Here is a 12,733-nt window from a genome sequence, read left to right on the forward strand (position 1 = left end):
TGAGGAAATACAATTTTTTTTTAATTATAATTATATATTATTATTAATAAATACATTATCATCATCATCATTATCAAAAATCATTATCATCATTATAATTAAATTTTGATAACATTTAGGAAAGCAGCTGAAATAAAACAATTTTCTCCAATAAATTTTTTGAACGTTTCATTAATAAATACAATAAAACACCAACAAGTAAAGAAACAATGTTATATATTTGCACTAAGAACGGCCAGCATTCTTCTGCAGCACTTCATATAAAGACGCATTCTTTTTCCCTGCTTTTGTTACTCCTACAGCACGCTGTATTCCATGTTCTTTGCGGTTTCAAAGATCTGCATTATTTTAGCAGCTGGAACACATCCTTCCCGCAATATAGTGATTGATCCTGAAAAAATGAAAGGACAAATGTAAAAAAAACAAATCCTGAATACAAAACAAACTATTACAAAATGTAAAAAAAAAAAAACCCTCAGAAGTTTTTGTACCTTTCCATCCTCACTGCTGAAAGACCCTCATTGCTACTAAGGAATGGAAGCGTAGAAGTGCCAACACGTTTCAGAGGGTTAATACTTCCTTCCTCAGTGCTATAACTAGAGCAGTCCTAAAGCCCTAAAGTCCTAAAGTTTCTCAACATTTTTAGCCCCTGATATACCCGTCAGGTCTTCATGGAACCCTTTTTATAATTCCTATATCCACAGGTCACAGTATATCAGTATGGTGGTCAATGGGATAAATTCCTCTTACATTGCTGGCCAGTGGGAAGAATGTCACCCTTACAGATAGCCATATAGATCATTGGGGTCCCCTAAACTGACCTGAGAGTTACAGATTGCTCAAGGAACCCCCAGCAATCTCTGGAAGAACTCCAGAAAAACTGTCTTAAGGTATACATTTAGTCTGATATAGGCTAGGGATAGGTTAGACCATTGATGACCATTGTGATGACCACCGTATGACCATTGTCTCTACTCAGATGATTGGAAATCCAAAATTTGGATAGATCACAAAAACGGGAAATCCTCCAATAGGGAAATCAGATTTGTTGGAACTGTCTAAGATTGAACACCCCCTCACTTCTTCGAAAATGTCAGTGAGACAGGAAATAGAAAATAATCTCATAAATAAAATTCACATAGTTACATAGTTAGTTAAGTTTATCAAGTACAACCACTAGTGAAATTACCATATCCCAGATATAAAACCTATGGACATAGTTTAACTTTATAAACCCGGGTACAAATTGCTCAAACAGGGGAAAAATATTCCTTCCTGATCCTATGAGATAATTAGATGTTCCCTGGATCAGCAGGCTTGTCTTTACTTTAATACCCAGGAATAGGAACCCCATTATTAACCCCTGGATTGATCTAGGCATCCCTAATAGGATTCTCAATAATATTTTTCTGATTATTTTTTAAATTATTTAATTTTTGTAATCAATAATCTTTAGGCTTTTTTGTTTTTATTATTATGTATGGTTTGTTCTTTTTTTGTTAAGTGTTGCATAAAATGTGCAAATTAGATAAACATTTGACCCACAATATTTTTAATCTAATAATATTTATATTATTTTTATTTATTTTGTTAGCACATCTGACTAATGTATGACATTTACCTTCATCTATTTTGGTGCAGATCACAACGGTTGATCCGACCAGCTCGTTAGAATTTCCATCACACAGGACCGCATCTAACTTGTTACTTAAACGTCTGTAACAAAAAACAAGAAACATCATTTTACATTGATTATTGTAATTGAGGATTGTGGAAAGTTATATACAGCATGATATGATATCATTTAGAATACTATACTGCCACGACCCTAATACTAAAAAACACATAGATATCTGGCAATTGCTTTTTCTACATTAGATCTGATTTATTAAAGCTCTCCAAGACTGGAGAAGATAGACTAATATGGTAGAACCTGGGTGATCCAGGAAACCTGGAATGGACTGAAAACATTAGCTATATTAGCAATTGATTTTTATTATTATTGGTAATATTAAACAATATTTATATAGAGCCAACAAATTACGCAGCACTGTACATTTAATAGGGGCTGCAGACCAACAAATACAAACAGTGACACAGGAGGAGGGGATGACCCTGCCCAGAGGAGATTACAATCTAAGAGGTGGGGGATGCACACCATTTTTGCATGGCCATTCCAGATTTGATGGATTACCCAGGTTCTCCCATGATAGTCCCACTTTTGTTTGGAGAGCTTTAACAAATCAGACCCAATGTCTCCAAAAGGAAATGTGAATGAAATGGCGTTTATGCAATTATCTGTGACTTACGATATCACATGGTCATGATGAGTGCTGTCACTTTCTCCGCTCGGGTTGGCAGAGGTGATGGCTAACGGACCCGTCATGTCGGTAAGATGGGCTGTGACTGAATGGTCAGGGACTCTGATCATGATGGAGTCGGTTGTCCCAACAAATTCATAGGCGGGCCCCACACCTGCAAAAATAAACAAATCAGTTACAGCACATCATTGGCTAATAATAAACTGGAATCCTATAAAGAATGATGAATGCAGCGTCATTTCTGGATATCCCGGGCAGAAATGATGCTAGGCCTTGCTGAACAGTTTACTGTTAAGCTTTTTGAAGCATGAAATGTGATTTAATTATTACCACTCAGAAGCCAAACAGCTACTGTTGACGGGTTTACTAACTATCGTAGAATAATCTTTAGCTAATGTACTTTATGGTTGTATACTGTGACACATTTCTGAATCACAAATGAACTTGGCAAGTGCTGCGAGCAATCATATCTGTAAAGCAATAATAGCTGCGGCTGTCATTAAGCGCAACGTTTGGCTTGGGGGAATCTAGAAAAGGTGACGTAAAATCCCTTGCAGAACTGAATTAGCAGCTTAGGTGTGAATATCTATGTGTGTGTTTTGTTTTCTTATTTTAGAAATATCGATGTTTTTTGCATGTATTTTTGCCAAAAGTAAAATAGTCTCCCTCTCTCTCTTCTCTGATAATTGTGCACAAGGCATGGTATCTATAACCTGCCCAATGGTAGGAGACATAGTGAAGAAGATTGTTATAACAAGCGATGGAGCCATTTTAATCTTTGGAAGCAGTTGAGTGCATTTTAAGGACCCAAATTTACTCTATTGCACTGCCAGAATGCCAGGATATAATTATAAAAAAGCAAATGACCCCATTTGTTAGCAATGCACCATATAGCATTGTTGTGCAATGTGATGCATTGCACTCCTTTGTACAGTGAATTCACATGAATGGCACCACAATGCACATAATGCAAGTACAGTATGTTACCATGCATAGAGAGAATGCACGGTGCTTCATTCAGTTTAATGTGTGTGCAAGCACTACAATGGGTTTACAATGCATTCCTACTATGCATGGAAACATACCCGCTTTGTGTGCATGATAGTGTCATCCATAGAATGAACAAAGCTGTTGGTGATCTTCATTTTCAATTGTGATAAGTTCTCAGTAATTCTATGGTTTCTGGAGCCTTATGAATAATGATTGAACCAGAATTCTGGTTCATTTTATCATTATTCACTTTCCTAACTAAGTAGCCTTTACTCATTACGAGCACCAATGCTGCAACAGCTTGCATTTAGCTTGGGCACATCCAGCAAGAATGTGTCTCCAAATGTTAAAGTGACGGGATGTCACAACTGTAGGACAATACTAAATATTGCTTACCTAATTTTTTGAGCCAATCTCCTTTTTTAACAATGCAGCTGATCCCTCCAGGGTACACCATGTCCATGAATCTCCATAGAAGAGGGCTGAAAGGGGGATTGGTGACCCTCAGCTGGTCCAGGTTGGAAATACAGATGCAAATAGGTTTTTCTGAAGGTCTTTCCTGTAACATAAAACATTGTTTCAATAATTTATAAGAAGGCCCCTAATTACCAAATATTCATCTTTATGTATTCTCTTTTATACAGCATATGCACCCCAAATGACCAACGTATGTGGACAATTCAGGTGTCCCCAGTGAGGGGTTCTGGGAATCCTCTGTCATACAAAGGCATTGTAGACAATTGTGCTCTCCCAGCCTTGTGGTCACAGTTGGGTGAAGACCCTTTTCTGTTCCCCCATGACTGTACCCCGGGGTACAAAGCCCCCTCCATAAAGACATGGGGTCACCAGTTTGGTGTGGAGGAACTCGAGTGTCCTGCACAGAGCCCTGACCTCAACCTAACTGAACACCTTTGGGATGAATTGGAATGGTGAACCTGGACAACTCATTCATTATCAGTAGCCTGACTTCCTGAATGGGGCCAAATTCCCACTTGACACCCTCCAAAATGTGGAAAGCCCTCAAAGAAGAGGATATAAAAGAGAGAAAGGAAGTGCAACTGCATATTAATATCCATGGTTTCGGAATGGGATGTCCAACAAGCTCATTGAGGTGTTATGGTGAGCTCTTTGTCTTATATAATTTACCTGTGTGTAATTTGCTAACAAACAAATAATAAATTCCAAAAATAAACAATATATATATATATATATATATATATATATATACATAATGTTATACTATTGTAGCAATATGCAGTCATATTTTTTCTTACTTTTATGGTATAAATCCTTCTGATGGCTTCTGGGTGTTTGCAGGAAGCTGCAAGAGCGTAAACTGTGTCAGTTGGAATTCCACACACTCCTCCATCCTCCAGTATGTTTGCTATTGTTCTCAAACTGCTTGTTCTGCGGGAATTTGCCAGGAGGCATGAACTGGGGGATTCTTCCTTCTTCTCCGGCTTTTCTCTCTGAAGACAGAAAAAAAAATATATCATCTCATATATATCGTCTCCATTGTACAGTACTTTTGAGGGACTCTTTTTGAGGTTGAAATTCTGTTCTTGGGGTGATAAGGGAGCAAAAATCAAGAACTAAGCCCAACTTATTGAGAGTCCAAGTAATTTTATTGGTCCATGGTGTGGTCACATAAAACAGCCAATGGTTCTGTAGGCTCCCTTAAGTTTGCAAATGTTAAAGGGAGCTGAGATGGACCTCATAGGGATGGTTTACCACAGCCATCTAGAATGCATTGCTCAGTAGAACCTATGTGAGAAAATTTACCAAAGCTACATACATGTGCAGCAGAATGCATTGACAGATAAAACTTGTCCCTAACTTTCTTTTTAGCTTTGGGAAGGCTTAAGGTTATTTTTTGAAGTCAGTATACTACTAAGAAAACTAACTTTTCTTCTGTTGCATGGAAGCAGAAGGAAGTTGGTAGAAATCTTGCAAAGTAAAAAGAATTCTAAGAGTTGTCTCCAGAATCAATTCCCCCTATGTTCTCTTGTTCTGGCTCTAAAATATTTGATTCACTGCCTTAATGTTCAATAAGAGAAATGGATCCAAGTGAACCCAACAACCCAATATCTTTAGTTACATTTATGTGTTTTTATTGAGGATTCTTTTTTTTAGTTTGACATTACCTTAAATACCGGGGGTCCGAGTGGGATGAGCTCTTTGTTGAACATGCAGTTTGTTAGGGAAGCAAAGAAGCCATAGATACAGATGATGCTGAGTATGGACAGCACGGTAACTGGTGAAAGAGAAAAATGGATAATGAATACAGAGAAAAGGAATGAAAAAAAGACATTCACATAGCAGAACCTTGAGATTCTAAATATATGTACAGTCATTAGCTTTCTAGAAGAACAGCGTAGGTTTTTATTATCTACGCCTTGGGCTGAAGGGAAGGCTCAGATATTAAACCATCATATAAATCATGGTGCATTTCCTGTCTCTGATCACTGATGTATTTCCAAGATCAACTGAAACTTCCTATCTTGTGACAAGTTACAATGTTACAGTCTGATCATTGAGGAAATGATATGTCAGCAGAGGCAAAGCATCCAGACTGGAGCTCAAGGACAGCTGAAGAAAGTACAGAGGCGGGACTTTTCTAATGAATGATATCATTGTTTTTATATTGCAATATGTTATAATTATATTGTAACGATTCACTGTCACAACTGGTTTGTTTCAGTTCTTAGAAATCATTTTAGGCTCATGAGACACATTATAGGACATTTCTAGGAACCAAACCCAGGTAATGTGTGCTAGTGAAAGGATGTTAGCTGTACTGCTAAATGTAATTGAGATAAATGAATTAAATAATGACTTCACAATCTAATTCTATACATCCGAGATTGTAAGCTCTTCTGGGCAGAGTCCTTTCCTTGTCGGTATCTGGATGTCATTTCAACCCCTATTTAATGTACAGCGCTACGTAATATGTTATTGATATATAAATACTACTCAAAAATAATAATATCCAATGCCATGCCAATCCACAAAAATACTCCACACTTACTTTCATACTGAATAGGAAGAACTTCCAGAGTGAAGAGCATGAAACTGACTATTATGGCCTCCATCGTTAAAGTGAGAAGTAGAAGGACGGTGTTGGCATGAGCGGCTAGACAAAACAAAAAAAAAAGAAAAATACTTTTAAATACTTTTGTCATGAAAGCAGATTATACAAATAATTATTATTCCAGAGAAGGAGATCATGTTAATTAAAATAATCATATGGCTTTGTTTTTTATTCAATCCACTGGACCTCAATGTCAGCATTGACGTAGGGATCACACGGTTTTGTTTTCCATTTAATGCATTGGACCAAAATGTCAGCCCTGTCTTTGTGATCAAATGGCTTTTTTTTAATCAACCCATTGGACCTCAATGTTAGCCTTGATTTTGTGATCACATGACTTTGTTTTTCAATGAATCCATTGGAACGCAATGTGGGCATTGACTTCATGATCACATAGTTTTGTTTTCCAATGAATCCATTGGAACGCAATGTCGGTACTGACTTTGTGATCACATGGCTTTGTTTTCCAATCAACCCATTGGAACTCAATGTGGGCACTGACTTCATGATCACATGGCTTTGTTTATAAACACTGCGTTTGAGACTAGAATGGGATAAACCCATATGATAGGAGCAAGCTCCCATTCATGCCCATGCTTGTGTGGTCAGCAGCCCAGTAGATCTTGCTGGCCAAGATATAAATGATGCCGGATTGGCTTCCATTGGGGGACATAAGTAATTATTTGTGTGGACAGGTTTCAGTTTATGGTAAATTTAAAAGCCAGGGAGGTAAGCCCGGAGATCATGACCTTTAAACAATACATTCCTTATTATCAAAACTTTTTCCTTGAACGTGATTTGATACTAATATTTTGATTGAAGTTAAATGGTTTTGTTTCACATAAGTCAGCACAGTTTGAGCTATATCTGTGCCATACTTACCAAAAGCAATCATGAAGGCGTTGATTACCAGAAAAGAGATAGCTCCGACTGTGAACCCAACATCATTTTTTGGATCGATTCCTAATATAGAACCTATGAGAAAAATTATGATTGTTTAGACTTTAGTAATAGAAGAAAGAATGAGAAATTGCATATATTTATTTTTCAGGATATTTATAATTATTTTATACTATTTAAAGATCAATGTACTTTGGGATTTTTCTTTAACTGTCCCAGCATAACTCCTTAAAGTCTTATACTGACCTGTCCATGTCCCTGCCAACTCTTAGCTATGTGGGCGATTGGACACGTTCCTGGGAATCTTTTTGTGTGCACACATAAAAAAAGAAACAATGTTTTCCAATGAAAAGTTCAGCCACCATTGGAACAGATTATAAGTAAACTCTCCAAAGGAACATATAAAGATTTTTTACATCCATGTGCACATGAATCTGGCCAAATAGAATTCATTGTAATGGTGTCTTTGAGGGTGCCAGTAGCCAATAGGGACAGGCGAGTATAAGACTTTGGGGGGCAGGTAACGCAATTAAAGCCATGGTACTGGTTTATCCAATATGGTCTATTACATACCTGTAAAATGTAGCCAGACCCAGGTAGCCCAGACAGCAGAGTAACAAAATGGGAGAACGGCCCCAAATCTTCGGCCTCCTTGGATATCAATTCTGCAGATGTATAGTTGTATGATAGCACCAGGTATGAGCACCCAAGGAATAGATAAATGTGTTGAGGTTGAATAACTTAAGGAACTCTGGATGGCAGCAAGGGCAGCTAAACCGTTACAGATATAAAAGAGAGGATCTGTGGAGCGGGAGCTGACATTTTCCTTGACGGTTAGCACCTGCCCTTGTTTCTGTAGGCATTGCCTACCCCAAACCAACATTTCTTGGAACTTAGTACTGGATATAACTATGTTTCCAATGGGTATCAGAACTTTCTCAGCAATGGAATTCACAAGGCTTGCAAAGGTGGTGTATAGAGAGACTGCGGTAAAAAGACTGCAAGTAACCCCGAAGAAGATATAATAAGCATTGCTTGGGATTTGCTGGATGGTGGACACAGTCATAAGAGCAAAGGCAACATTATGAGCTACTTCGAGGGCATCCTTATTCAGGGATAAAAAGCAAAACACGCAAGCTGATGCCAAAAAGAACCAATCACCGACCATGTGCACTCGGCTGTCTGAGACATTTTCAGATGCAAGGATGAATGTTGCAGTAAACTCCTCCCAAGACTTGACTAGCCAGAAGATAGAATGGAAAGCAAACTTGGTGGCATGGTATATATCGTCCCTCAGATAACTGTAGTAACTAGAAAACAGCTGCGAGAGGACATTAATGCTGACCCAGATGGCTCCCACATAAAAGGTTTTCATATAACCGAAGCAGTAGAATGCCATGATGAATGGGGAGATGGTGTCACAGAGGTTACCCAGGGCCATTGGCTCAGCGTACTTTGTATTTTTCTTTTTCTCTTCTCCTGCGGTCTTGGAAGCTTTACGATTGGCAGATCCAAGTAGTAGGACATTGAAGAGAGCATTGCCGAAACCTGGAAGCACGTATCTCTGGGTGATACCCTTCAGCATGAGGGCTGCTGCTCCATAGAGTCCACACAACACAATGACCAGTTCAAGCACGCCAGAAACTACCAAGGCCCAGCGACCAAACAGGCCCACCGCTTCAAAAATCAGTGTTAGTGTGAGTGCTCCAAATACAAAAGGCATGATATAGTTGACTGTTGCTGAGCAGAAAGCCAGAATGAAGGCAATGATGATATAGGACACAAGCCCAGCCACGGCACTCTCTTGCACTGGTATCTGAGGAAGTGTCGCCATTATGGAGTTGTTCTGGGCACCTGGTTCTGCACCAACAATGATACGAGTAGCGCCATAGCTGCTCCACAAAGCAGAGAAGGCTATAAAGGCTGTACCACCTAAATGATCATATTTTCTAAATGACAGGAATCCGGCAATAAGTTGAGTGATACCCCCGATCAATATCAGATGAACACCTGATGAGAAACAACACTTCGTCAATCATTGGGCCACTTCCTAAATACAAAACTTTACATTGCCATTACTTTTGGCACAAACTTACCTGCAAGGATATTTTCAACTCCACCAATGGGAACGGAGGTGTTGAACAGAGAGAAGTTTTGCATACAGACAAGGAAAGCGCTAACAGCATTGGCAAGGAGTCCCAGCACAGCCGGCTCACTGTAGAATACCGCGGGAAACCCCTCCATGGTGGGAACTTTACAAAATGTAGACAATGGTTGTGCCCGGAGCAAATTATATATTCAATCCGATTCTTACAGCAAGGAAATCAAATACCAGGTTCTGAAAAGAAATTATTTGATCATGTCACCATTTGAGTTCTCATTTATCCAAATCTTTAGAACCCCCCCTCCAAGATTTTGGAGTTTGTAGCAGATAACCAAAGCTTTTTATGCTCCTTCTAGTCATTGTAATAACCAATCAGCTATTCATTGATCTATGTGACCGATAACAAGAAAGCAGAGGATTTGGTTTTGCAAGCTCCAAGCACTTCTAAAATCCTTAATGTTTAGTTCCCTGATAATCATTTGCCACAATAATAGCCGTACCTGCTTGCTGGAATCTGCTCCGAGCTCTGAGATGAAATCTGTCTGCCAGAGACGGCTTTATAACGAGTGAAGCCTCTCGGGGTGGAGATTTTTTTTCCATAAACTATTCTGAATTTTCTGAAGTTTTTCTTCCTGCAGGTATTGTTCACCAGGTATGTTTTATTTGAACGGTTTCCTCATACTTGTTTACTGTTGTCAGTTCTGACCTCACTTCTATCACATACTAATATTGATTTTTCTTCTTTCCTCAATTTTGCTGCCATTGTTACACAAAAATGAAAAAGTCCATTATGAGGTCATGAATTCTGAGTTATGAATCAGTTCTCTGGTTTCAGGTTGATTCACAGCCATTGCTTTCTAGGGACATCACCTGAACCGGACAAACTGCTTTTATCTTCATTTGTATTTTTACATATTTTATAGAAAGAAAGAGAGAGAGATAACAGAGAGAGAGGGGGGGAAAGAGAGAGACAGAGAGAATGAGGGAGAGAGCACGAGCAAGTGAGAGAGCAGGAGAGAGAGTGTGAGTGCAAGAGATAGTGAGAGAGAGCAATAGAGAAAGAGAGTGCAAGGAAGAGAGACAGCGTGAGGGAGAAAGCAGGAGAGAGAGAGCCTGAGATAGCAAGAGAGAGAAAGAAAGAGCGGTAGAGAGAAAAAGCATCAAAGAGAGGGAGAGCGCAAGAGAGGGAAAGAGAGAGAGAGAGAAAGCACAGGCAAAAAGAGGGAGAGAGGGAGCAAGAGAGACAGCGAGTGAGAGAGCAGGAGATAGAGCGTGAGTGCAAGAGAGTGAGAGAGCAAAAGTGAGAAAGTGTGAGAGAGAGAAAGCAAGAGAGAGAGAGAACAAATGGGATAAAATGACAAATGAGAGAGCGCGAGAGCGAGAGAGAGAGAGAGAGAAAACACAAGCAAAGAGAGGAAGAGATAGCAATGGGGAGATAGAGACAGAGAGAGAGAATGAGTGAGAGAGCACAAGAGAGTGAGAGCTATGTACCTATGCAGCATGAGGGAGAGAGCAATAAAGGAGAGAGCAAAAGAGAGAGAGAGACAGAGAGAAAGCGCACGAGAGAGAGATCAAGCGAGAGAGATCAAGAGAGAGCGTGAGCGCAAGAAAGGGAAAGAGAGTGCGCAAGAAAGCCAGAGAGATTGAGGGAGAAAGAAAGCATCAAAGAGAAAGTGTGAGAGAGCGTAAGCGCAATAGAGAGTTAAGCTACGTACACACTTCCAATGGTTCTTGCCCGATAATCGGCTCAGGGCCGATATGTCTGAAGTGTGTACAGCGTGCGTCATTCATCGTCCGAACGACCGTCGATGAACGGCGAGCGATCCTAATGCAAGTGAAGAGGGAGAGAGCACAGCAGGGTGCCGCTCCGTCCCCCCCCCCCCCCCCCCCGCATAGAGCAGAACGGTGCTGTATGTACAGAGCTCATTCATACATCGTGGAGTGCTAAGTCATTGGAAAGGATCCTGAAAGATCCTTTCCAACGATTATTAATTATAAATATTAATTATAATTATTATTATAATTGCAAGTGTGTATGCGGCTTTAGGGAGTAAGGGCACAACAGAGAATTTTTTTTTTTATTTTGTTAGTGGGGACTGTTGAAACCTATTTTTATTTTGTATTTAGGGCTCTATTTATAAATGAGTCCATTCATCTGATATTCGCTGGCAGATGGTCGAATCTCTCTACAAGTCTCCTTTCAGTTTCTATTAAAACAACTTACTCGTTCTGCCACCTAGTGGCCAGTCCTCACAAACACAGCTGTCGCAATAGGAAATGTAAAGGAAACAAACGAATATTATTAACGAATTGACATGGGAATAAATTGTAAGTAGAGCCCATAGTGTATGAGAGATTTCTTTTTCCTTCCTGCACTGATGGCACAACATGAAAAGAGAGAAAATCTCTGCAAAGCAAGGAAAAAACTTTTCTATAATCTTGAGTACTTTATTATTATTATTATTATTATTATTAATAAACAGGATTTACAGTGGTACCTTGGTATAAATCATTAATCTGTTCCAGATCCTTGGACTTATACCAAACAAATTTTTCCCATAAGAAATAAAAGGAAAATAATTAATCCATTCCCATGAAAAAAAAAAATCCAGTTTACATTGATGGGGCTGTATAAAAAAATGTGAACACTGCCTAATACTAAAATACATAAATACAAAAGCAATTCGATGAAATAAATGAAAATTTACCCCCACTTGCTGAGAAGAGTGGAGTAGTGAAGGTGCTGAGAAGGGGGGGAGGAGATGTTCTGTAATTCACAGAGAGATATAGCGCAGGGTGTTCACTGAATGGTAGTAACTGACGTACTGACACTCGTGGCCAGTTGTGGCTTTGTCTCAAAAGAGGTAAATAAGGGTAGGGCACGGTGTTATGATTCATTTTGACCCATACCAGTTCCAGCACAAAGGTTGTATACCAAGAAAGATTTTTTGTGTCCAAACAGGACTTATACCAAGTTGGACTTATACCAAAGCGGACTTATAGGTACCACTGTATAAAGCACCAACATATTACGCAGCGCTGTATATTACATACTTGTGACAATTATCACAAGAACAAATACAAGGGTGAAGACTCGTTAATAGCAATATAATCCTGACTGGGAGGTTAACAACTCCAAAATTAGAAAAAAATCTAAAGTTAAAACTAATCCCCATTTGTAGGTAAGTGTGATTCCAAAAATCTGGAGGAAGTGAAATCATTTTTAAAAACACAAATCTATACCCCGGCAGGAATGGTGTAAATTACTTTTGTACCAATTTTAACCTTTGACAGTTTTTTAAATAAAACATATATTTTCCTTGGCTG

The 12,733-nt window shown here is 39.0% G+C and overlaps 1 protein-coding gene across 4 annotated transcripts in view; it reads right to left on the reverse strand.

The window, feature by feature from the left end:
- Positions 1–12,733, reverse strand: part of LOC140343802 (uncharacterized) — a 25,985-nt gene continuing 13,252 nt past the window's right edge. For 3 of the 4 annotated variants that reach the window (XM_072430680.1, XM_072430681.1, XM_072430682.1), the window contains 10 exons: positions 9,399–9,640; positions 7,876–9,312; positions 7,285–7,377; positions 6,340–6,444; positions 5,456–5,565; positions 4,586–4,780; positions 3,708–3,870; positions 2,310–2,475; positions 1,622–1,716; positions 1–391 (listed from right to left, as the gene is read on the reverse strand). In XM_072430680.1, coding sequence (XP_072286781.1) covers positions 297–391; positions 1,622–1,716; positions 2,310–2,475; positions 3,708–3,870; positions 4,586–4,780; positions 5,456–5,565; positions 6,340–6,444; positions 7,285–7,377; positions 7,876–9,312; positions 9,399–9,546 — 2,607 coding nt within the window. In that variant the 5' untranslated portion in view covers positions 9,547–9,640 and the 3' untranslated portion in view covers positions 1–296. Of the gene's footprint in view, positions 392–1,621; positions 1,717–2,309; positions 2,476–3,707; positions 3,871–4,585; positions 4,781–5,455; positions 5,566–6,339; positions 6,445–7,284; positions 7,378–7,875; positions 9,313–9,398; positions 9,641–9,906; positions 10,075–12,733 lie in introns of those variants that run through there. The other variant, XM_072430683.1, reaches the window with a different exon arrangement.

This window comes from Pyxicephalus adspersus, chromosome Z, assembly GCF_032062135.1.
Source record: "Pyxicephalus adspersus chromosome Z, UCB_Pads_2.0, whole genome shotgun sequence".
Classification (NCBI taxonomy): domain Eukaryota; kingdom Metazoa; phylum Chordata; class Amphibia; order Anura; family Pyxicephalidae; genus Pyxicephalus; species Pyxicephalus adspersus.